This window comes from Astyanax mexicanus, chromosome 1, assembly GCF_023375975.1.
Source record: "Astyanax mexicanus isolate ESR-SI-001 chromosome 1, AstMex3_surface, whole genome shotgun sequence".
In the NCBI taxonomy this organism is placed as follows: domain Eukaryota; kingdom Metazoa; phylum Chordata; class Actinopteri; order Characiformes; family Acestrorhamphidae; genus Astyanax; species Astyanax mexicanus.
Window position 1 is genome coordinate 25,078,742 of NC_064408.1, and position 23,812 is coordinate 25,102,553.

Genomic DNA, 23,812 nt, shown 5'->3' on the forward strand with positions numbered 1-23,812 from the left:
TGGAGTCCTTGGAGTTTGAGTAAAATAGGTTTGCTAAAGTGGCTTTTGGAACCATTCCCTACAAACAGTAGGCCATGAGCTTCCATTACTTGAAACATTAGCAATTAGCCATTTAGCCTTAATGTTAAAACTAAAATAGCAAACACCAGAACTCAATATGTCCTTGCTAACTGTCAACACTTGGGATAAGGACAAAAATCTAAAGCTTTGAGCAAAAAAAATGTACTTAAAGCAACATTAAACAGCAAATGTAAATAGTGAATTTCTAGCTTAATTAAAAAGCAAAACATTAAAAATGGCATAAATAAGAAAAAATACGCAGAGCTTTCAAACCTCAAATAATGCAAAGAAAACGAGTTCATATTCATGCCCCCAAGTTTTAAGAGTTAGAAATCAATATTTGGTGGAATAACCCTGTTTTTTTAATCACTGTTTTCATGCATCTTGGCATGTTCTGCTCCACCAGTCTTTCACACTGCTTTTAGATAACTTTATTCAACGAAAATTCAAGCAGTTCAGCTTGGTTTGATGGCTTGTGATCATCCATCTTCCTCTTGATTATATTCCAGAGGTTTTCGATTTGGGAAAATCAAGGAAACCCATCATTTTTAAGTGGTCTTTTATCTTTTTTCAAAGCTGTATATGAGCATTAATAAACATGTCCCTCACCTTTTTCTCCTCGTTTCTTGCGGGTACGGTCGATGTGGTCTTTGAGCTGGATCCGGACCTGCCTCTCTGTGGGTTGGTCTCGGATAAAGGAGTGCTTCAGCAGCTGTTCTGTGGATGGACGACTTGGATAGGTTTTTACCAGGCAGCCCTCGATGAAGTCTATGAACTTTTTGGACCTGAGAGCAAAGGTATAACCCGAACTTTAAATCTACTGCTTTCGAATGATTTGCTTCTAAGGTAAACTGAATTATGTTTGTTAAATTAGGAGTTATTAGACATTCAGGGTCATCTGGATGTGGAAATAAGAGAGACATACTGGTAGGGCTGGGCGATATGGAAAAAAATCTTATTACGATATAGTTTTTCATATCAGCCGATATCGATATGTATCACGATATAAATCAAATCACTTTCTGTTACACTTAAAGGTTTCTATTTTTACTCAGAAGTGACAGAATAAGGGAGTTATGGACAAAATCACTAGCAGGCTCAGAGCCTTGTGGACAGACACTAGGATGTTAACATCTTGCCAGGTGGGTACAGCTTTTAAATTAATTTTAAAAAGGGGACAAATATATAAACTAAAAAATATGTAAGACCCTTTACATTATATGTCTGTTTAATTTAAATTGCAATAACACTTTATTTATTTTTATAAAATTATATTTAATCAAAAGATCATTCCCCTCCCTGAATGCAGGCAACTACATAAAGCAAAATACAAGAGTATATCACAGTGTTCATTTTGACAGGTGATTTTGATACAGTCTTAGTCTTTTCACTAAAATGTATAATAGTTTTAGTTACATTTTAGTCTATCGGATATTATTAGTTTTAGTCAGATTTCAGTCTAGTTTAATTTTGGTCATATAAAAAGTATGTATTACATATGTTTTACTGTTTTTCTATTTTCTATTTGTTGTAATTTTAGATAATTTACTGCTTATGTTTTTTTTTAAATAAGAGCCTTTAGTTTTTTTTTTCATTTAAATTAAGCTAACATTTAAATATTAAAAAAAAAAAAGTGGCCTATAATGGAGGTGGGAGGAATAAAGTCAAGTTTCTGAAATGATCCACTTCTACTGCAGTACAGATTTATACTAACATTACTGGCTTTCAGTAGACTAGACTTACATTACTTAAGTGTATTTAAAACTCCAGTTCAGTAACAGCAATGTTTAGCTCAGTTCAAATACAGCTAGACAGATTATATAATCTTCTGTATTTAGTAAAATATCCAGCATAACAGACTCTCTATCTGTTAAAAACTATAAAACACAAAGACAGAGGAGAATGCTGCCCTCAGGGTTTTCTAACAGAAACAGTGAGAGTTAGGAAAAAAGATGGAAAGTGCTTCCTTTCTGTGTGTTTATATACTAACCCCTCACTCGTGCTGAAGTTAACCTTAATTTACACGAAACGTGGATTAACACGGCTAACGTGCGTTACCCATTAGTTTATTAGAATGTAAAAAGCAGTGAAAGCATCTTAGCTAATGATGACAGATTGCACAGATCCCTTTTACACCTAAACATCGCTAACTTTAAACTGGAGACAAGCTAATCTAACTAGCAGCAAACAGAGCAGCGTTTACCTGCCTTCAGAAATCTGAACAAGCTCACCTCTCTAAATATCTTGGAGACGCATGCCTCATATTTAAAAGGTGAGTTTTCCAGTGTAGCGCCGCTGAATAGTATAAATGAAGTTTATCCAGTAAATGGGAGAGAAGGAGCCGCTATGTGAGGAGTTCAGAGTGGAGGGGCTCGGGGGGTGGGGCGGAGGGGGATGGTGGAGAGGGGAGGGGAGGGGTTGTACTGGGCTGAGCAGCAGTTCAGCGTGCTGCCTGATCTCGTGCTGCGCCTTTTCACAACGCTACTTAAACGGGAAATAGAAAATTTAGTTTATCGAATTTCTCGCCCCGACTTATCGCGATATATAGTTTCCTCGATAACTATCGATATCGTTTTATCGCCCAGCACTACATACTGGTATAAGCATAGATAACACCTGATTAAAAAAAAGAAATTGCCAGTTTAAAAGTGCATCATTTCAACATGGCCGTCATGCGAAACACAGTGTACCATACATGGCTGGAGAACATAGAGAGAGAGAGAGAGAGAGAGAGAGAGAGAGGAGAGAGAAAGAGAGAGAGAGAGAGACTGTACAGAGAGAACATTGGCAGGGAGGTTGTCTTATGTAAGCTAACACCAAAATAACAGGCGGCTAACAAAACTGGGCTGATGTGAACACTAAATAAGAGAAATATCACAAGCTTAATACAGAGAGAACAAAGAGGAGTAAGTGAGATATATTCATTATACATAGAGAAAATGGGTCTAGGAATCTACAGGAAGGATAGACTGGAAGTGAAGAAAAGAAGAATGAGAATAAAGCAGAAAAAACACAAAATAACAAATAAAAAAAGGAGAAAATAAATTATAGAAGTTAATAGGGAAAGCACAAAGAAGAAAAGAAAAAAGAAGAATAGAAGAGGAAATAAGGCAAGAGAAAATATTAGAAGAGGAGTAAAGAAGTGAGAAGAAGAAACAAAAGTAAAAACAGGTGAAGAGAAAGAAAATGGAGGATTAAGAAGAAAGAAAATAAGAGGAGATAAGGAGAGGAAATGAGAGGAGAGGAGAGGAGAAAGGAGAAAAGGAGAAGTGGTGAACATGTATATGGTCTATTGTAAATATAGCGATGGATAGCTAAGAAGCTAAAACAGGCGGCTCTTAAAATAAAAGGCGAGAATAGACAGTCATCACCATTTCTTGGACTTGAGCTTTGGAGGAGGATTCCGAGGAATGAGGAACAGAGCTCTCATAGGGTGCATGTCACACAGTGCTGAGAGAGGGCGACAAAGAAAAAAAAGAAAGAAAGGAAAAGAGAGAGAGAGAGAAATTATTAGATTTATTTATATCACTAGAATCAACCCTATTTTAAAAATTCAAACATGAATACATTTGTTCTTCTTTAGTTCTGCTCTAGAGATACAATACTACTACTGTAGATAACTACTAGTAATAATGAAACAACAAATAAAAAAACGCATCCTCATCAGCATCTCTTTGCAAAAAATTGGCTTAAAGATGTTTTGAGTTATGCAACATTTGCTTCTCTTGGTTGTTATCTACTGCACATTTTATAACTGCCTGTTGAAGATTTGCACTTGCACTTCACAAAGCTACTTTGTGAGAACCTAGAAAGTACATTCCTTTCATAGGAGGATACTTGCCGTATTGAGTACATATAAACTCAGCAAACAGAATTAGTCTCTGCTAGGGCTGCAGGATATTAGGGGGAAAAAAAACGTTCTTTTTTTTTTTAAAGATATATATCACGATATTAAACAATGCAGGGTCCATGACATCACCAGCCCTGCCCCCACCCGTGTGCATGTCCGGACTGATCAAGAGCTGAGTCAGTGCCGAGCACTCAAAACCAGAGGAAAACAGCAAAACAACAGTAATCGTCCCTTTAATCAGACATTTAAATGGCTTTTTAAAAGGTTAATAAGAGCATTTTTATGGGATTAAAAGCGTGAATTAAGCTGTAACTGGAAATATCTGAGCAAAACTGTACTGGACTGAGGTGCACAGCTTTCCACACATGCGTTTACAAGCACATGCCCAACCATGTGGATGGAGGCCATGCGGTTACCTCATGTTTACCCCCAACCGCGCTTCTCAGGCAGCAGCAGCCCGTCACTTACACAGACACAGAGACAATGCTGTGTACCTACTTCTTGTGTCAAGAATCAAAACATTGCAACATGACTCGTTTGATTCAATTCCCTTAAGGTACATTGCAGGTCCTGCAATGTGTCTATTGCGCATGCACACATCACAATGATAATGCTTAAATGATATATCGTGCAGCCCTAGTCTCTACCCACCTCATGTAAAGTGACTGTGCTCAGTAGGAGAAAGGAGAAGGACACCTAGAGTGATAGACTTATTTAATTTTGTTTGTGAATATGTGCTGCACAAAGCCACTCTCTGCTGTTGTGTGTGTGTGTGTCTGAGAGAGGGAGAGAGAAAGTGACTAATGGTGGAGTTGCATAAGCACCGACAGTGGCACACTGACCAGCACACCCACCCACACGCACTCTCCTACAGCCTCTCCAAAACACAGCTCTATTTCAACACCCTCCAGTTACTCTACACGCAGTCTGTACACTGAAAAGTGGCCAACTACAAGGGCTGCACAATATGGACAAAATACTAGCATTACAACAATAGTTCTGTATAGATATAGTATAATTATAATTTGCCATTTAAGAAAAAAAACAACACGTTTTAGAATTGAGCTGGATCATTTTCACCAAAATAACAACATTTTACTTGTGTTTGATTTGCATTGCTGTTTTTTGGTGTTTTGGATCACTGCTGTGAGGATTTTAATGCATTCTGGGACAAAAGATATCAAGGTCAGGGTGTTGGATGATCACAAATCTGTCTCATCCCCAATTCTCCAACTTGAGGCTGCATAATATATCATTTGTGCATCATCATTGCAGTGTGAACATGTGCAAGATGTGCAATGCATCATAACCCTTGTAAAAAAAATGTATTAAGTATATTTTTAAAAGGTTTCCTAAAATAAAAAAATGTACTTAAAAAAATAAATACTAAATCTACTATTTTGAAACAACTTACGACATTTTTTGTATAATTCAGTTGTAGTTAAGCTATATTTAAACAACATAAAACCATTAATTCAGCTTTTGAATGCCTTTTTCGTACAACTTCTGCGAACATAAGTATATTTATGTATGTGTGTGTTTTTTAACATAATTTTGAATGCACTTGAAGTATATTACTAATGTACTACTTTGCATATTGATGCACATATTGTGTACCCCTTAATGCTACTGGAAAAAATACACTAAAGTGCACTTTAAGCAGTATTTAATGCCACTACATTTTTCTATTAATACAACATATAATTTAAAGCATATTGATTACAAATAAATTTTACGGAAATACAGAAAAAGGATATTTAATGTGTATTTTCATAAAGTATATTAAATCGAAAATGCACTTTTAGTATTCTTTACCTAATTTGAACATAATTGTAATGCCCTTAAGTATACTTCCTTTTCACAAGGAAAGGCAAATTAAATCAAAGTACTTGTGCTACTACTTTTTTGAAACAACATGAAAACTTTCCACTCAACTACCTTATGTAATTTTTTTATTTTAATGATGGATAGAGAGAGTCCATTATTAATATATGTATGAATGGTGTTTTGAATCAAAGACTAAAAAACTCAATATTTTTACAGGCAATATGTAGGAGAACAACAAAATATCACTATATCAGTGTTTTCTATTTTGTGCAGGCCTACCCTAACTGATACTAAAGTACTGGATGGAGCACCATCATTTCAGAAAACACAGTTTCTCTGCTCCACAGCTCAATACAAAAGGTGTAATATTGAAAAATGTGCAATGGAAGGTGCACATTTAACAATTAATAAACACAAACCTATGGACACACTGTACATTGATTTAACCACAGAAATTCTAGAACAGTGACTGAAATCGTGATTCATGATATCTGCACAGACAAACTAGAGCAGCATAGCAAATGCCAATTACAGATTTGCCTGCGAAAAGAAAGTCTGTTCATGGCCAGACTATGACTTAAAACAGCCAATCGGCCCTGATCCTGATCCACTACTTTACAGCAGGAGATTATGTTGACTTGTGTTGGAAAAAGCAAGCGCAATGTTCAAAAGAGATTTCTCAGCTGACATGCTTTTGGCCTGATTTTAAAATATCTGCTGGAGGAAAGCAAACTCAGTGCAGCACAGCAGGAGAGCAGAGCACTGAACAGCTTTTATAGAGATACTGGTTTAGACAACCTGTAATCAAAACACATTGTTGTATATTTAACACACCTAACTCAGATATACTCATAAATAGCTTGACAACTAATGACTTAAAGGGGCTCTGAACACCCAGATTTTAGCTGACTCGGTCCTCAGCTCAAATTTGAAAAAGCTTACAAAAAAAGAAGAAAAAAAAAGGGGAAGGCTAGCTTTGGAGGCGCACTGGGTGATGTATGGGTTTAGAGGCAGGGCAGGAAGGAGAGCTGATTGGCTGAGCTGCTGCAGCAGCAGTGTGCCTCCTCTGATAGTGGTGAGACCCAGATGGTTGGATGTCACAGGGATCGACAATACTATTCACTGTCTGATCTGCTACTGTGATGCATCCATGCCTAATCACACAGTTGAACCTGAGAGGGTGCTGCAGAGACAGAAATTACCACAATAAAGGTTAGGAAATGGTTTTAAAAACTGAAGCAGGACAGGTATGTTACATGACTTCAAAGCAACACATTTCAGCTATTAATAGAAAGAATATGGTTTAGGGTTTAGTGTCTCTTTAAGTTGAATCAAAGGTGTTTGATCTGGTTCAATCCTAGAATACACTGCACTATTGTAACCCTGTACTCTAGTTAGTCAATATACTACAGCCTGACTGCCAATAAAACATAATGCTTTTTCACTTGCACTTTTAATGTCCAAATGTCTGTGGACATCACTTTTAATGAATGCATTTATATACTTTAAACCATTGCACCCACTGCTGACACAACTGCACATTTACAGATTGTCTAGACGGTGCTAGAGGTCTTAGATTGTACAATAGAATGGGACTCTCTGAAGCAGATATACATGAACCGATTGGCAATGGGCTAGAGGAGCTCCAAAGCTGCTTCATCCAATACTTTTGGAATAAATTGTGGACTGGGGAGCTGGCGGTGAGGTGGGATGGTGAACATCCAATATTCTGACCTTCTAGTGCTCTAGCTGCTGAATGCAATGAAATTCTCCCAGCAATGCACCAAAGCCTGAAATATTCTCTCTTGAACAGTAGAGACAGTATTATTTCAGTATTATTTCAGAAGAGAAGTTGAACTAGCATGTGTCTCAAAACCTTTGTCCCAATACTGTATATAATACTGTGTAAAAACAAAGACATACCAAAATTTCACAATATTATATTCTGCAACACTGTATTAGTTTTTTGTGTTGGATACATTATTGCCAAATCTCACAATATAGTGAAATATCATATTTTTCGCACTATAAGACACCATATTAGAAGGCGCATTTTAAAAAACACTATAAGGAATTTCTAATTCAGCAGGTCTCACTGTTGGGTGGTGGTGGGGGGGTACCTAACTAAGTTAAGTAAAGCTAAGCTAAGTAAACAAAGCTGTAATAAGTAAAATGAGTAATAGATATTAATCTACACAGATTTCTCTCGTGAAAATTGTTTATTTGGGTGAGTAAAGTGCTTCCCTTTATTTTCAGTAAGCTTAGATTTCCAAATTTCTCCAAAACTAAGGCTGGAACATTATCATCAGCGGCTAACCATCAGCAGTGCTAGCCGGGATTAGGAGCGGGCTACAGGCAGATAATACTCCCCCCTGAACAGCGAAAGAGCAAGTGCAGTTAGCGGTTAAGGCTAAATCTGTTCCAGCTGTGCTAGCTAAGGTTAGGAGCAGGCTACAGGCCGATAATATTCACCTCTAAACGGGTAAATAGCCGTTAGCGGCTAATGCTAATGCTACTCCAGCCCCAGTGCTGAAGAACTAAACTGAAACTCCTGTATATCGCTGTACTTCAGCTGAGGGGCTTTATTGCTTACAATCTGACTGGTAAAATTCATACACATGGAGCACCAGATTAAAAGGTCACCTTATAGTGTGAATAATACAGTGCTAACACTGTATCCTGATAACTATCATATCCCCAAGTTTGAGCCAATGCACAGCATTCTACAGCTATTATATTGACATCCTACTGTTCCAAATAAGACTAAATAACAATGTGTAAGGGTATGAACATTTTCAAGTGTTGCTTACGGGGTGCTCCTTCTGCCATCTCTATAGCTGTTATTCCCAAAGACCAGATGTCACTCTGTGGAGGGAGAGAAAGCACACGTCAGCTCATTAAAACTGACTGGAACATCATGCATTGACAAATACTCACCACCACATGTACACAAGCATGAACATGAAAATTAGGAACACCCCAATCTAATTCTGTATATTGCAGCCACTGCTACTGAGGCTCCTCAGACACTTGTCGCAGTGGAGGCACAATTTCATAAGTTAATAATTGGTTTAGTGCTGAAAAGCGGAAAATAAAACTTCCTCACACTGATCTTCTTCAAGAGGTTTGGAAACAGTTCAGTTTACACACAGCAAATAAAAATATACAGCAGCTTTTCTTTTTTTGACAATGACTAATCTATGTAACCTTAACATCAGGCAATAACACTGATGATTAGCCTGCGGTTAATGATCCATTTCATAATAAAAGGATGCATAACAATTGGCAAGCAGCCATACTGTGTTTGATGGCTGGGTTAGCACACACACACACACACACACATATATATACACACACACACACACACTGACGTTACCCTGTAGTCGTAGGTGGAGTCTGGGTTTTCATCACAGGCGATGACCTCAGGAGCCATCCAGTACGGAGTTCCAATGAATGTGTTTCTTCTGCCCACAGTGCGATCCAACTGAGCACTCACTCCAAAATCAACTACAGAGAGAGAAAGAGAGAGATCTTCAATTAACAGAGCTAATAGGTCAACACTTGACTGGTTTAGCCATTCACTTTTCAGCTTCAGCCTTTTTATAGATGCTTTGACATTTGATATTTGCCTCCAGGATGTTCCGGTCTTTGAGGAATCTATTTTTCAGTCATATGTGCAGTACCACTGATAGCACCACAACTACATAAACTATACATCAACCCCCATGCTTCACAGTTTAAAATATTTTTTTTTTTATTTCTTCAAACATTCCTTTGCTGTTTGAGCTCAAATAGGTTCATGATCTGATAAGACCACAGATTCTGATGATTAATTGATGAAAAATATATGTTTGTGTGTTTGTGCAAGTAATGCTTTATAAAACTCGCTTGCTTACTAAAACTGGTACCTTGTCTTAAAGAAGAACTTCATTGTGAAATTGACTTTGGGTTTATTAAAACGTAATAAATAGTAATTACCTTTGTTGTATAGCCCACCTCCGCTCTCCCGTAGCTTTCTGAGATCCAGTACAGTTGACTTACTGTGCCTTAAATTTAAGATGGCGGCGCCCGGGATTTACCTACGCTATGGGATGTAAACAGTGGCTTTTAATAAACTTCTTGTGCAGTTTTAAAGTTTTAAATGCCGCCTTTTAAAGGTTAGGGCTCTTCAGAATCTAACGAATGAGGTGTTGAGGTACTTTGAACCATGATAACGGTGGAAAAGGCAATTTATCTGCAGGGGAAATACCCTGTTTTACTCATTCTTAAGCCTGTTTGGGCAAAGTGTACAAAATACTGGATCTCAGAAAGCTGTGGGAGAACGGAGGTGGGCTGTTCACCAAAGGTAAGTGCACTTTATCACGTTTTAATACACCCAAAGTCCATTTCACACTGGAGTTCTCCTTTAAGCCTCATTTGCTAATCATGAACAGAAACATGGCACAGCAGCTTGTAGCTGGGTCAAAAGGTTTTTCGTCAGTGGACGGCTTGGGAATGCCACGTCTTTACAGGTTCTTATATGGTGTTATCTTGAGAGTTTGAGTGAAGCCTGATAGTGGGTGTGGATAGATGGATGTGATGTTCCAACTCAAAAATTGTGCTTACATGTAATTTAATTTCCTCAATATCTGTGGTGGAAATACATGACAGAAGGCATTACCACCCACATTGGACAGAACAACAGTGGTAATGATTGTGACCGGCTGCATCTGGCTAGAACATTTGTCTTAAGAAACAAGAAACTGACATCCACATCTAATGCAGAAGGACTTCCAATGCAGGAGGTCCCACATATCCCACAGTGCAGTATTCTTTAGCTTACATGGGACACAGAAAACATAGAAGATGAGGACACTAGTTCCTGTCCAGGTGAGTATACTGCTTCTCCAAAAAAAAAACATATAACTGAGCAAACACTTGAAAGTACAAATGTAATCTACTATTTAAATGAGCAGACCCAAACATCTGCATACAACTGTATATAAACACAGACACAGACATAACATTTAGTGTGTCAGCGTTGCCGTTAGTCAGCATGTTTCTATTAGAGCAGAGAATGCCTGCAGGAGCTTGTTGTACTTTGCCCTAATTGTTGGATTAAGTGTTAAATCAGTGTTACACCAGAATGTACGCTAATAATGAGGTCATGCCAATCAAACCAGCACTACAGGCAGAGCAGCGAAGGATGAACACACACACACAGACACACAGACAGAGAAAGGCACTCTACTGATCCATTACAGATTAAAGAGACACCAAAGCGGACACAGAAATACACACAGTCCTTACCGAGTTTGACCTCAGCGTTCTCTGTCAGAAGAACATTCTGGCCTTTGATGTCTCTGTGGATGACCTTATGTGCATGGAGGTGGGACAGGCCCTGAAAGAGAGAGAGTGAGAGACATAGACAGAGAAAGACAGAGAAAGAGAGAGAGAGAGAGAGAGAGAGAGAGAGATGCATCATTTGTTTCCAATTTACATGACATTAGCTTTTCAAATACTCACTAGAGTAGATAGAATAAGATGTCCCTAACCAATCACAGAAAGCTGACTCTGCCCAGCTTATTTAGAAGGTATTTAAAAAATACAAAACGTTTATTCTGCTTTTGTTGGAGGAACAGTATATACTACCCATTAAAGGCTTTCTATTCCATTTTGGAGCACTGCTGTGAGGATTTGATTGCATTCAGTGACCAAAAGCGACAAAACTTCCCAACTCATCCCAAAAGTATGGGATGATAGAAAGAAGGAGTGCCATAATCATAGAGAACAAAGTTACACTGCTTCACAATTCAATGCTGCAGGGCTTTAAACTTTGGATTAGATTTTCACAGCTGCAGGAAAGCTAATTTTTAATATCCTTAATATCCAAAGAAACAATTAACAAGCAATAATGGTTGTTAAATGGTTATCTCACTTACCCTTAAGATTTCCCTGCAGATATAAGCGATCCAATCTTCCTTCAGTGAGTTTCCTTTAGTGTTCTTCACTAGATCTGTTACTGAGCCTGCACCACAGAACTCCATCACCAGCTACAGGACACACGTACACATGCATATAACAACTTTAACAAACATATGCACATTCTCATTAAAAGGTTAAAAATGTACATACTAGTGTATCTTAAAAAATTAATATCTTTGAAAAGTTACTTTATTTCAGTAATTCAGTTCAAAATGTGAAATATATAGATGTATTACACTAAGAGCAATCCATCTATGTCAGTGTTTATTTATTTAATTGTTGATTATGGCTTAAAATAAATGAAAACCCAATGAAAGTCATTTCATGTCATCTGCTGGCGTTGGTCCAAAGTCAGTGCAGTGTTTTCCCGGAAAATCTTACTTTATGCTACCTTCTGCTGACAACTTTTATGGAGATGTGGATTTAATTTTCCAGCAGGACTTGGCACTCTGCCCACACTGCTAACAGTACCAACTGGTCTTGGTATAATATTCTAATTTTCTAAAACACTGATTTTTGAGTTTTCATTGGCTGTAAGCCATAATCATCAACAATAAAAGAAATAAACGCTTAAAATAGATCAATGTGTGTAATACATATTTATAAATTATAAATGTATATAAAGTAACTTTTCAATAATATTGTTTTTTTTTGACATGTACTAGTATATAAACAAGCCTAAAATAGTGTGTGATGTCAGCACAAGTTACTCTGATTTATAAAAGAAAAAAAAAAAGAAAAAACTTCAGATTCTGACTGTGACAATTCTGGGTTATTTCGTATACGGCCTGATTATGCCCTGTCAGTCAGACTCAAGTTCATACGAAACACTAAATTAGTCATAAAGTGCCAGGAGCCCTGTACCAAATTCATATAATTCTGCCTGAGCCTGAGTACAAATCCCGACAGAGTATCTGCAAAGTTCCAGCCCAAATCAAACACACCAGACTCTACACCTCAAGGACACTTTTTTCACATGTGGGGATCCTACATCTGCTTTCACACAGACCTTCCACTGTAAGAACTCCAATACAGACCGTCTACTAGAACAGAACTCATCACTTCTGCGGGCTGAACTGGAAGATGTATGTAAATGTATTCACGGTTACGATATCTCGACCACGGTGAATCCTAAGCAGCTGAGTAAAATTCACATTAAGCTTTAAGCAGTACATTAAGCAGGAACTTGTGCGTAAATTACCAAAATGAATTTTATAAAGAGAAATGCTATAAAAATATCACATTACTGAGTTGAATCTTTTTATTTATTTTTTTATTTATTTATTTTACAAATAATTAAGTTAATGTAAAGCTACAATGCTATACATTATGCAGTAATGTTAAGATTACCTTTAAGGCAAACACATATTTCTCCTTTTCCCTTTTATCAAAAATTTAAGAAAAAGTACACTACCAGTCGAAAGTTTGGACACACCTTCTCATTCAATGGTATAATTATTTTTTTCTATATGGTAAATTTATACTGAAATCATCCAGACTATAAAGAACCCATCCGGAATTTTGTAGTAACTTAAAAGTGTTAAACAAACCAATATACTTATTTAATAAAGAATTTAGGTTGCCCTTATCTGGGGTGCTGTTAACTTGTGTTTTCTGAGGCTGGTAACTTTGATGAACTTATCCTGTAAAACAGTGGAAACTCTTAGTCTTAGCCTTTCCTGTGGCAGTCCTAATGCGAGCCAGTTTCATCATAATGTTTGAGTATCCTCAAGTACAGAAAAAGTTCTAGAAAAGTTTTGGATTGACTGACCTTCATTTCTACACTTCAAGTATTTTTCTTTACTTAGTGGATTAGTTTTTGTCATTTTATGAATTAGAACATTACATTACTCAAATAGAGCTATTCACTGTATCCCAATTCTACCTCTTTACAACTGATGCTCTCAAACACATTAAGAGGAGGGAAATTTAAGTAATTAACTCTTGATGAGTCCAGCACAGCTGTTAACTGAAAGCCTATATTCCAGGTGACTCTACCTCATAAATCTGACTGAGAAAATCCAGCAGAGATGTGCAAAGCGGTCATCTAAACAAGAGGTGCTACTTTTACACTAAATTTAACTTTTGACTGTAAGCATTACAGCATAGTCACATCACTCATAAATGTTAACAAAACCGCAATAGCTACATACTAATGTAAATTATGCGCTATAAGGTTAAAAGTATTTTTTATTTTTGTTTCTATATATGGACAGGAGCATGAGACCAATTTGTGAAACCCATGGTTAACATGGTTTATTGTTCATCAACTAAAATAAATATAAAAAGAATATATCACTACTAGAGTTGGCATAACCTCAAATCTTTAATTACGATTAACAAATGAATAATTATTTTAGAAAAAGGCAAACTGGACATTTAGCATTTAGTATAAACTGTTTAAGTTGGGGTTCTCCTTCAGGCTACATACTAGATCGGGTGGAGTCATGTGACTACCCACATGATTACATGTTTTTAAGGGGACAGTGGGCAAAGTATTAAATTATTATTATTATTTATTTATTTTTTTTTTATAAATTTGAAGGAAAAAAATTGAAAGAATTGACATGGGCTAGATTTGATTAATTTCTGATTAATTGTCCAGAGAAAATCATTATACAGTTTAATGCATTTAATGCAAACTCGTTATCATTGCTTTCATGCAAAAATGTTACACTTTTGACATAATGTAAATCTGCCTGTTGTTTATTATATATAACTTATTGTATTATATTATCATTTCAGTTTAAAGTTAAAAGTGTTTTCCTTCTATTGTCAAGCTGCAATTTTGGAGCTGAAAGATTTGTGCATAACAGCAGTGATATTGCTGCAGAGACACACAGACCCAGAGCTGGTCATCATGGCCGGGTGGACTCTTCTTGACGAAGGCTCCGTAGTACGTGGCGATGTTTCTGTGGTGGCTGTACTTCTTTAGCATATTGATCTCAGCTTTTATCTCCTCCTCCTCTTCCTCGGTGACGTCCATCACCTTTATAGCAGCCAGCTGCCCCGTCTTCACATGTCGTCCCTGAGAGAGGAGAGAGAGGCGTATAGAGTTTAGGAGTAGCAGCTGGCAGATGTGGGCTCTATTAATAGTTGAAGAAAGGCCCATATCTGAGATATCTGAGCAGGCACACAGTGACCCCTCTCTCTACACCCTTACAGTCCAACACACTTCACACTACAGCAGTGACCTCAAACTGACCCTCGATTACACTAGAGCACATTGACCTTTCACTCACCCTGTCACTCAACACACACACAGTCTAGTCTAGGTCTATACACCTCACACGACAGCACTTTCACCACACAGGTCAATACGGCTCAATCCCTTAAACTGTACGCTTACTGCAGCTCACTTCAGCTGTTAATACAGCTTAAACAAACATCCTGAATATTCAACAACCAAAAGTGTTCTATCAAAACAATAAAAAAAAAGCACTTTCAGTGCTTGGCCGAATACTAAAAAAAACTGAATAATTTAACCTAAACTTCAAACTTAAATTAGCTTTTTTTTTTTATTTATCTTTTTGGTCTTTTATCATTTCTTGTTTTACCTTTTCTACCTTTTATTGACTGCATCTTAACATCATAATTAAGTAATAATACACTTGAGGTTTTTGTTATAATGTGCAATATTGACACTGCTGTGATGCATTTGTAGATCACAGTATAGCACAGTTCCATTATCGCTGTTTATTGAAAGATTTTGAATTAAAGAGGATGAGAAAATACAATCTATTTGGTTATAAAAACTCTGCGAGTTTAAATAAGTTCCATTGCTGCTCTGTTTGTAGCTACACTTTTTGGCTTGTAAGCACTGAATCGTTGTTAGGCTACCTGTATGTGGCGGTGATTACATGGAGAGCTTCGGTTACAGTGCATTACCGGCTGATAACGACACTCAAAGAACGCCTCTCAGCCAATCACTTCGCAGGGTCGGAACTAACTGTGGTATGATATTAAATTAGTTATTCTTGTTTAAATATTACATTGGAAAGTGATGAAGTTTGATTAAAATATTTCTAAATTGTATTTTTGTATAAAATCCAGACTGATCAGGACATTTACCTTGAGGTGGCACCAGTTAGAATGATTCTGTTTTGCTAATTTAAACAAAATGCTACTTCATGTATTTTTCTGTTAGCAACATTAGCATTTTAAACTGAATCACTAGTTCAAGACTTTTGAACCTATTTTGGACCCATGTTGCGTTCCATGCAGAAATGCTGCATTTTAAGTGGAAAATTTCAATATGGGCACATGTTGAACTTGTAACATAAGGAGGGCCAGAATAATTTATTAGTAAAAGTAGTCGTTTTAAACTGCTTATGACTATTTCAATCTATTAAAATCTCATTAAATCAGTCGTACCCACATTACTGTACAACTTTTATCTGTGAAGGGGTTTTCATGGAGTTTGGAAGAGCAAAATAGTTCACTATAGTTCATTGCTTTTAACTGTTATCACTAACATTGCTAATCTGGGCCAATGCTAACAACAAAACTGATTTTGATAAGTTCCAAAGTCTTTATAGGCTAGACAGCTAAACACTTGTATGCCCTCGTGCAAGACCACTGTAAACTAATTGCCCTTAAAACAACAAATTACATACCTGAAAATCTAACAAAACCTTATTAGCAGGTTGTAACATTTGGCTCAAAAAAATATGAATAAGAATAAAAAAAAAACATAATATTTCTGCTTGTTATGGCTACTGTACCTATTCAGATCTTCACAGCAAAGGCACAATGAGCCTCCTCCACTCTCTAAACAAGTAGAAAGCTGACCAGCTCTTTTTAATCAAGGGAAGGACTTTATCCATTAACTGGCACCATGATTAGCGTTATGTCAACTCCCATTCATACAGTGTTCAGTGGTTTATTTCCTCAATAGTTATGTCTCTGGTCTTTAGCTAAATGTTTTTGATCTTGTTATAAAATTGGACACTGTCAACTCAAGTGTGACTTCATTCCCAACTATAGCAACACTCATCTGAGTTAGATGGAACGCAGCATTAGGCACACATTGCAGCTTTAAGACTAATGAATAGTAGTATGAAAGACCAGTACAGCAATACACGCTAATGTTGCTAACAATAAATAGAAGCTAATAGTCACCAATGCTAATAATGACTGCTGGCAGTGAATGAAAGTGAACAGTTAAAGAATATAGTTGGCATGATTAACAGAAGCATTGCTCTAAGGGTTAAACCACTGAGTTAAATATTTATCCTAAAACCATTAGCACAACCATTAGCTTTTAACTTCCAGTAACACTTCCACTGAACCTTTAGCTTTTAAACTGTCAGGGCCGTAGAAGTGTCAGCCCTAGACTGTCCGCCCACATGCATAGTGTCCATTCATGTTTGTTTCTTTGCTGATTTCTTCTATTTTTGTCTGTCTCTCAGAGTAAAAAGAAGAGTTCGGGCAAAAATCTAAAATCCCGTTTGCAAATATAGTGTTTAAAAGTAAAACTGCCTTAGAGTGCCTATAAAACAGTTCACTACCTTGGATGGTCAATACATTATGGCTTATTTTTTTTTGTAATTATCATTACATTACTTGACACTGATGTTAAGTTTATTGCAGCGAACATTATAAACAGCTGATTTGTAATTATTCTATCTTTAAAAAAAAACTTCTCAGACTCATGTTTATAAAGGGCATTTAGATCTCACTGTGGCGATGCACTTGCATCAATGACAGAGAGCAAACCCAACTAATGTCTGAGGTTTATTAAATATATTGACATTCAATCTTCCTTTTTCACAATACTGAGAGATATAGAACATACATCTATACAAATAAAAACTGATTTTTTTTTTTAAAGTATATAATTAAAAAAAAGGCATTTTTTTCTGTATGGAAAAAGTAAGGAAACTTACTATTTTTCACACTATAAGGCACACTCTAATCCTTTAATTTTCCAGTGCGCCTTGTTTGTATGATTTTTTTCCAGTCAGGTTGTAAGGAGCAGTATTGCCACTTTGCTGAAGTACAGCGTTATACAGGAGTTTCAGTTTATCCAGCAGTTTTAGCATTAGCCGCTAACGCTGCAGTGTGAATGTACCGTAACAGTAAAATCAGGTGCAGAACAACAGCTGCAGATAAGATCATGATTGGATCTCTCAATATTGTTAAAATGAAGATATAATGACCTTTCAACAAAGATTAAAAACCCCTTATTCTTTCTTTCCCATCTCTCCATCTCTCCACCCATCCAACCCTTCATTGATCACTCTCTCCTTTCCTCACCTTGTAAACTTGTCCATATGTTCCATTGCCCACGACCTCCACCAGCTCGAAGATTCCTGCTGGGTCCTGGAACAGAGACAGAGAGAAGAGAGTTAAAACAGCGTACACATAAACCTCACCAAACTTATAAAAACAAGGCAGAAGGTGATGATTCAGCAATACTTTCAGATAATGTAATTCTTAGCACCCAAAAGCAAAAACATGTTTAATATTAGCTATGAGGCTATATTGCTAACAAGCAAAACAAAAATCTAATAACCAGCAGTTAGCACTGTGCAAGCTGTACGTCTAAATCATCACACACTAATGCGGTTACTGACACTGTATGAATGTACTGAATTTCTACTTCTCTCGGCAAAGCGAAAAGCAATAGGATCAGCCAGGTTAAACCATCAGCTATCAGTCAGCACTTTTGTCGGCACAATGTCAAGCCTTGCCAGAAACTAACTACATGTGCTGATTAAGCCATGCAGTTTACCCAAATTTAATTGGTAGGTTCGAATAGGAGCGCTGTATGTTTAATGTAAATTTAAAGTTTGATCACTAACATTAAGACTAAACAAAAACACGAAGCACGTTATAGTATGTTTCTCAATCCTAATCCTCAAAACTCCATTTCTTTCTCCTTAAACACCTGATCAACTCAACTGTTTAGCTTATTAACAAAACAGAGTTCAAATTTGACAGACAGTGTTGAAGCAGGGAGTCCATTAAAATGTGCAAAGCAAAAGGGGCACAAAAACTAGATTAAAAAAACTGCATTACTGCAATCTAGAGCAATAAAGTTTCTCAAATTTCAAATGTATTGAAAACAGGTTTGGTTTCATAATGAACCGAAACCAAAAGCGGATCTGCTATGGCATTAATCAAAGCACCACTGGAAGACTGTGAAATGTCATGACTGCACAGCTAGAAAGCGAAATGTGATGATGCCCAACCTAGGTGATTTTAAAAAGACAGGGAGAGGAGAGAAAAGAAAAGAAAGAAGGGTGGATTAAACAAGGTAATAATGTTAGATTATTGCAAAAAATATCATGACAAATTTAATAGTTTCTTTCAAAATGAAAAATGATCATTCAGATATCGATATTATGAAGCATAAAGTCACTACCTGTGGTGAATATCACACACTGGCTTTAATTAAATGAACTGATTGCTGTGTTCCGTAATGAACATCAGTCAGTAACAGATGCTGTAAATACTACATATATATCCATTACAACCCTAGACCAATTTTTTTTCATAATAATTTGATATACCTTTATTCACCTAAATATAACAAACAAGTTATAGGAGGGACTGTGCTGGTTAGATTTGTATCTTGTTTGTAGGTTTGTATCTTGATTAACTGGATTATGGCTATAGTATAAATGAGTTCTTAATTACTGAGCACAGAATAACGGTATGCAGCTATTGGTCTCAAATTTTTCATAACAGAATTATGTTGCTGTAACCGACCAGATATGTTACATTCTGCTGTTTGATATGATATATGTATCATGTCTGTATTTTACTCTAGTCCAGCATTTAGTTACCAGCTTAATGCTTAGTACTGTCCTCCGAGGGCCTAGTAGTGTCCTGCTACTTGTAATGCTGCACTTGCAGCAATTCAAAAAGGGGCAGTGGCTAACTTCCCATTTACTGGTGGAGGCATGTGCTAGTGCAGCTGAGTGGGTGGAGTAATCCTTATAGCTAATCTGGGAAGAAAAACAGGGAAAAAAAGCTAAGGATAAGTGACCTCAGATCTATTCTATCAGGCAGTAAAGTTAGTAAACTGAAACCAAACATGATAATAGATGGTGAACATTTTATTACATTTAAATTACACAGGTTGAGTGTGATAATTCACCCGAGAAAGCTATAACAATTTTTACAAATAAATAAATAAATGTAAAAAGTGTCAAAATCTGCCACCATGATCAGGAGATTGCTGGTTCAAATCCTGTTCATGTAGCTTGCCATCTGCTACCAGATCCCTGAGAAAGCGCTTTCTCCCCACATCACTCCAAAGGGTTATGTCTGCAGCACTAGGCATCTGTGAGCTGATGTATTGGACCTAAGTCTTTCCTCCGAGTGCCCTGTGATGCTACTCGGCAATGCTACATCAGCAGCAGTTTGAAAAGAGGCGGTCGCTGACTTCACATGTATCAGAGGAGGCATGTGCTTGCAGTAGGAGGAGTCCTAATGTGTGGGTTGAGTAATTGGCCGTGTAAATTGGGGAGAAATTTTGAAAAAAGGAAAAATTTAATAAAATAAAAATAAAGTGTCCTAAACCACGCTGCAATCTGTAAGTAGGGCTGGGGCGGTATTGATTTTTTATAACCGCGGTAAAAAACTGACGCATCACCGCGATATTGCGGTTAACCGCGAGACCCCCCAAAAAAAAAAAAACACCACAAATTTATTGGTAACAAATCTTTATTCTTCAAACCATACAGCCTACACACAACCTCTACATAAACCATAAATACAGCATAACAAGTGAACATATGCTGCCTGTATAATTCGTCATTGTACAGCTAACCTGTCTTTTTCCGAGCAGACTTTTTGAAGGAGGAGCTTGTCCGCCTCCCCCTTCTCCATCCATAGATCTATTTTAGGGCTGGCCCGAATAGCGGTTTTGAGCTCAGGATATTCGGCAGTAATTGGTAGCGAATATTCTAATATTCGTTTAAAAAAAAAAGACGAATTAATCCACAGCAACATTTTCCACTGACCCCCGGCCCCGAAAAAAATATATTTCTCACCCCTTTCCTCGGGCCGTTCGGGCTCAAGGCTCAAGAAGTCTGTGATAGGCGTCTGTTTTTTTTTTATTCACACTCTTCTTATTTCTCATTAAATATCTACTAGATACAGATTATATCTGTACAGTATCATTTATTTCACTTCCCTCCTGAATATTTGGAGTGCATTATGTCTCCTTATGTTGTGTAGTTATGTAGTTTTCACCCCAGAATTTCTGCTGCCTCACACCAGGCTTCGGCTGCATCGCAGGGCAGGAGCGCAGCTGCGTTACGGCTATTTCGTTTGAATTGTGCAGTGCAGAGTATTACAGATTTTTTATTTTTGCACTTGGGCTATTAGCTCAATATTAAATATTTCGTTTGTTTATAAATTATTTTATATTCTTAAACCATGTTAAATTATATTCGATTGGAGGAAATTAATTCAGACATCATTTCTTTTTTGTCCCGTTACCGTTCCGCAAAAAAAATCCTTCTTTTAATCCCGCATCAGCCCGCCACATACACAGTTTTGCCGCACCTGCCCCGCGGTCCTAAATAAATTTAATAAATTACATTTAGTGCTTAAAATAAAAAAAATATTTATTAAAACCGCGCTGAATAGTGCGGTCACGTTTCTTACCACATTACAAAAAAAAAAAAAATCGGTGTGTGTGTGCGCGTGTCGGTCCATTCTCCGCTCCTTTTTTGTGCTTAGGGTTTTTTTGTTGCGTGCATGAGAATCACTGCGTGATTATTACAATTTTCTTAACTATTTATTAATGTGCTCCCACATCCTCTGGATTGATTAAATTCCTGTTCCCGCCAATAACAATTCAGTTCTGTCTGTGCCGCAAGATATCCTGACGGGACCCGTGTCATATAATATGTTGATTAAAATGTCGTGACGTTAAGAAATCGGCTTGCAAGAGACAACCGACCAAAAAAAAGACATTAGTTCCATTTTAAAATAATAGAAACCTGTCCTTTATGTTTGACAATTTTTGTTTCACTTTACGTGTCCTTACTCATCTGAAGTTTATTTATCTGAACTGAGTTTTATATGGTTATATTTGTAGCGGTTCTGAACTCAGTTCCGCGTGCTGTGAAAGAGACAAGGCGCAGCGCATTTTACCTCAGACTTGGTCAGATAACAACATTTCAGTAAAGATGGTGGTTATAGTTTTATATCATTGCTTTGCTGTTTGAACTACACTTCAACCAACCTTACTATTTTTCCCAAGACTGAGGCGCAATGCCGCGCGTTCTCCGCGGTGCTCACGCAGAACAGCCAACAGCCAGACAATGAATTAATATATTTTACTTTCTCAAAATGTGACCACGGAACACCTTACATGGCTCTATGGTTTACCTTGAGGTGGGTGAATTAGTTTGATGTGTTGGCGAGAGGTGCAGACACCACTTTCCGGCAAAACTTGCAGATGATTCTCTTCTGTTCTGAGTCTTTTTCTTCCTTTTTTCTCAACTTACTGAGCCTGCCCTGTAGCTTCCATTTCCGAGCCAATATTAGTGCTGCTAATCTTCACTCTCTTCAGCAGCCTCAATGGAGACGAAGTGAGCAGGAGACTCCAGAGCTGTTCTGGCCTCAATGAGTACCACGCACCGCGTTTTGCTTAACCCATTCGCCGCCGCGCCAGTGCAGCGGCAGCACAGATAAATGACAAAAAATTTTATATTCGATATTATGAATTTTGAGATCGTTTGACACCAATATCTATCGCGATCAAAATATATTTGATATATTGCACAGCCCTATAGTGTAGGACTTACACTTGACATATTAATACTGAATTCACCACAGTTGTGCTTATATGGAGCATTTTACTACCGCTCAAAACGCAGTCAATCAGATTTGACAGCCATAAAAAAATGCGGTAATGACGGTAATGAGCTCATCACCGCGGTGACGTCCCATAACCGCGGTATTGCGGTAATAAAATTATCGTCACAGCCCTATCTGTAAGCAGTGGGTAAACGAGAAAGTTGTTGATGTGTAAAATGCCATGTGTATAAATGGATCTAAATTAATAGTTTACAGTTTGTTATGCAGTCTTACTTTACTGTATTTTTATGTATGGCCACATGGAAAAAAAAAACCTAGAGGAAACACTGAAACACTATGTTTATGCATCAACATCAGTAGACATGTACATGAAAAACTTCAGCATAGGCTCAGAATTCCTATATCTGTACATCCCTAGTGAATATCTAGTGTTAAAACACACTAGCGGTGTGTCAAAACACACATGATATGCTATGCTTTTGCTACTATGTTCACATGTATGTTCATGGCAGTGAGATTCTGCCAAGAACTGCGAACGGCAAGGAAGCAGGTTAAAAACGGCAATAAAACACACAAATACACACACACTCCTCCAGCGTGGCCTCGGTATGGCTCAGTGGGTGGACAGGTCTGCTGCTCTCTACAGCTCGCTCTCTCTCTCTCTCACACCTAGTTCTCTCATCTTTTTTTCTCTTTCATATTGGCTTTCCCCTTCTTCTTTTAAAGGAGATCACACACTTCCCTCTGACAGTAAACAACATGAAGAGACTGCTTTAGAGGATGTGTGGTTACATTTAAATTCAGGGGGAAAAAAACATAGAAACACACAGACAAAACCACAACTAGCTGATGCAAGAACTCGACACCACCGTCAGGTTTCTAGACGGCTAATCTGCTACAGCTTGGAGATTAGCGAGACATGATTAAGAGGAGTTGGAAAGTAAAAAAATATATATAAATACTTCCACTAAGTGTAAAACAGGGAAAACATGATTAAAACCTTTAAATCAAACAAATGCGAGTGTAAGAGAGAACGTGAAGCAAAATAAGAGGAAGAGAAACAGGACGAGAGAGCGAGAGAATGTGATTAGTCGAAAATGATGACAGGGTTGCCCGCCTCCTACTCAGTGAGTGGGAAGAGGAGAGAGCAAGATAGAAATAGAGGGAGAAAGAGAGAGAGAAGGTGTGGAGAAGTAGTGTGTGGGGAAACGTGACATCAGAAGGCTGGAGATCTTCAATCAGGGCTTCAGAGATGGAAAGAGTGCAAAGAGGAAGAGAGTCAGATGGTGCCATTCATGTCTGCTGGTCTGTATTCAAGGAAAAAAA

General features: G+C 37.4%; 1 protein-coding gene across 5 annotated transcripts in view; it reads right to left on the reverse strand.

Annotated features, from left to right (window-relative positions):
* Positions 1 to 23,812, reverse strand: part of mink1 (misshapen-like kinase 1) — an 83,474-nt gene that overhangs the window by 44,706 nt on the left and 14,956 nt on the right. For all 5 annotated transcript variants that reach the window (XM_022678590.2, XM_022678584.2, XM_022678578.2 and 2 more), the window contains exons 2-9: positions 17,960 to 18,025; positions 14,547 to 14,729; positions 11,659 to 11,769; positions 11,027 to 11,117; positions 9,114 to 9,244; positions 8,548 to 8,602; positions 3,432 to 3,510; positions 670 to 845 (exon numbers count right to left, since the gene is read on the reverse strand). In XM_022678590.2, coding sequence (XP_022534311.1) covers positions 670 to 845; positions 3,432 to 3,510; positions 8,548 to 8,602; positions 9,114 to 9,244; positions 11,027 to 11,117; positions 11,659 to 11,769; positions 14,547 to 14,729; positions 17,960 to 18,025 — 892 coding nt within the window. The remainder of the gene's footprint in view (positions 1 to 669; positions 846 to 3,431; positions 3,511 to 8,547; positions 8,603 to 9,113; positions 9,245 to 11,026; positions 11,118 to 11,658; positions 11,770 to 14,546; positions 14,730 to 17,959; positions 18,026 to 23,812) is intronic.